The sequence below is a fragment of the Terrapene carolina genome, unplaced genomic scaffold (genome assembly GCF_002925995.2).
Source record: "Terrapene carolina triunguis isolate 2854851 unplaced genomic scaffold, T_m_triunguis-2.0 Scaffold48612, whole genome shotgun sequence".
Lineage (NCBI taxonomy): Eukaryota > Metazoa > Chordata > Testudines > Emydidae > Terrapene > Terrapene triunguis.
The window spans coordinates 1-2,345 of NW_020712963.1; the positions used below are offsets into that span (position 1 = coordinate 1).

The window sequence follows — 2,345 nt, forward strand, 5'->3', positions numbered from 1 at the left end:
CCAGAGCCCCAGGAGCTTTGGGCCTTCCACACCATGTCAGTGGGAGGGCTATGGGTGGCGCCGGCTCCGGAGGCCCAGATCTAAAAAGGAACACACAGAGATCGGTAGCACCTCGCGCCAGCAGCATCAACCTCACCCTAACTCCCCATGTGGGTCTTTGCCCCTGTCCAGCGGCTGCTCCACAAAAGACGGTACGAGTCTACTACAGCTGTTAACTAAAGGAACTGCTCTGATCGCTCGTTCCAGGTTCAAACCTCCGTGTTGGACTGCTGAACTGGGAGCGGGGCGGGGGGGGTCACTACTCTCTAAACGGCAAGGAAAGGAGGCAAGGGAGATGGGCTGAGAAAACCACAGGCAGGATCTGAATCCTGGTGCTACATCAGGCTTCTGCTTATGCCGGGGCCATGACTTAGAACTTGAGATGTCAAAATCCAGCGCCCCTTCACTCCCAAATGGCAGGAACCCCACAAGAGCTGCTGCCAGGGTGCGATTTCTGCCAGCCCGAGCTCAGATCCGGCAATGTCAGCAGTTCCAGTATGCAAAGGGGAGATCAGCCCCCCCACATTGGAGCGTTGTATCTCAGCTAGAATCAGAGCTGCAATCTCCCATCCGTCCCCAAGGGGGAGCCCTATGGCCACTCTACCAAGGGGCCCGGAGGTGAGATGCCTGTGCACTCAGAGGGGCTGGGTTTGCTCTGCTCTTCAGGAGGGTGGGACCCGCTGCTCCATCTCCCAGGGGCAACTCCAGGGTGACAAATGCCAACTGAGAACGGCACATCAGCTCCCCAGGGCGCTAACCCTTCATTAACCCCGTGCAAGTGCAGTTTGTTACTCACCGTGACCACCTGGCCGGCCTTCAGGGTGAACTTGGGAGGGAAGCGGTAACTGATGAGGGCCTCCTCTCCATTCTGACGCTTGATCTGCCAGTTCCCCATCGCCTGGTCCTGTGTAACAGAAGGCAGAGGCCTTGAGAAACCGACCTTCAAGATTGTTCCGGTTTTGCCTCCCCTTGGCTACAAGTCCTGCGGTCAAGGGACTGAGCTGGGACTCTGCCACAGACCCACTGACTTTCAGCAAGTCACCTCACCTCCCTTTGCCTCAGTTTCCCCATCTTCTGCTTGTATCCCTTTCCCCACCCTTTGTCTGTCTTGTTTATATACACAAAGATTTTCGGGGCAGGGACTGTCTCTCACCATGTGTATGTACAGCTCCCAGTACAGTGTGGCCTAGTAGACAGCGCACTGGACTGGACTCAGGAAACCTGGGTTCTATTCCCAGCTCTGACACTAGTCTCCTGGGTGACCTTGGGCAAGTCATGTCCCTGTTCTGTGCCTCAGTTTCCCCATCTGTAAAAGGGGGCTAATGATACTGATCTCCTTGCAACGAGCTTTGAGATCAGCTGATGAGATCTGCTTTGGTTCTAAAGCATTCCAAAGCGATCTGCCAGCCACACACAACAGCAACTGTTGAAATGCATCCACCTCTAGGGTGGGACACAGCAGCTGTCTAACAGCACACAAAACAGAACACCACCTGGTTTACACTAGGAATTGGCTCTAAGTTTGAAGTCTCACAAAAATTGCAGCACCCTTTGTCTGCACAGATGGTTTAGGGCCGACCCGAGGGGAAGGACACTCAAGAACTACATGGTTTCCCTTCCAGCTACTGACCCATCCTGCCCCTGCTTAGGCATGACCAGCATCGCCACCAGGAAATCTACCTCGTTGGACTTGTTCCTGAGACGGACAAATTTCCCTTCCAGATCAACCTCTTCCACGGCCACGCGGCCGCTGGTCCTCGCATGTTGGGAGAAGCTCGTCCGGCGCTCCCCGTCCTCCAGCTTCCTCTTCTTGGAGGAGCCTGGTGTGGTGGAGTGGCTCACGTGGATCCTGGAGCCCCCCTTCTGTGAGCTGGGGCTTGGAGACAGCCTCAGCCTTGGGAGAGAGGGAGAGGGAGTGAGTGGGGGCTGGGTGGGAATCAGGGCCTGGACCCCCTAGGGCGCTGGCCGATCCGGGCCTGGTTAGAAGCGACAGAGAGGACAAGATCTCGTGGCTGCTTGGTGACCTGCAGACAGAGGCTGCTACCCCATGGGACGTCCCCTGAAGGACACGTCTCCATCACAAAATCCCTCCCCACTGCTTCCCCCAACCTCTCGGCAGAGATGCCAAGGGCTGAACTGGCTATGGTGGATGAGCAATGGGGCTGGGAGGCTTATCAGCAGGGCAAGGGGCCAAGCCCGCCCAGATGCTGCCTGTTCCTCAGAGAGGAAGTTCAGTCCAGGGCCACCACTTCCACACACATCCAGGGTGTTTCCGATAATCACTGACTGGAGCAGCAGGAACCAGC

At 56.6% G+C, this 2,345-nt stretch overlaps 1 protein-coding gene across 1 annotated transcript; it reads right to left on the reverse strand.

The window, feature by feature from the left end:
• Window positions 1–5: 5 nt before the first annotated feature.
• On the reverse strand, window positions 6–1,933 carry LOC112122466 (prelamin-A/C-like; the record flags this gene model as incomplete). The annotated part of the gene is made up of 3 exons (XM_024221261.2): window positions 6–80; window positions 836–943; window positions 1,720–1,933. Coding segments are annotated over 3 exons (397 nt in total), but the record flags the coding sequence as incomplete, so codon positions are not given.
• Between the last annotated feature and the right edge of the window lie 412 nt (window positions 1,934–2,345).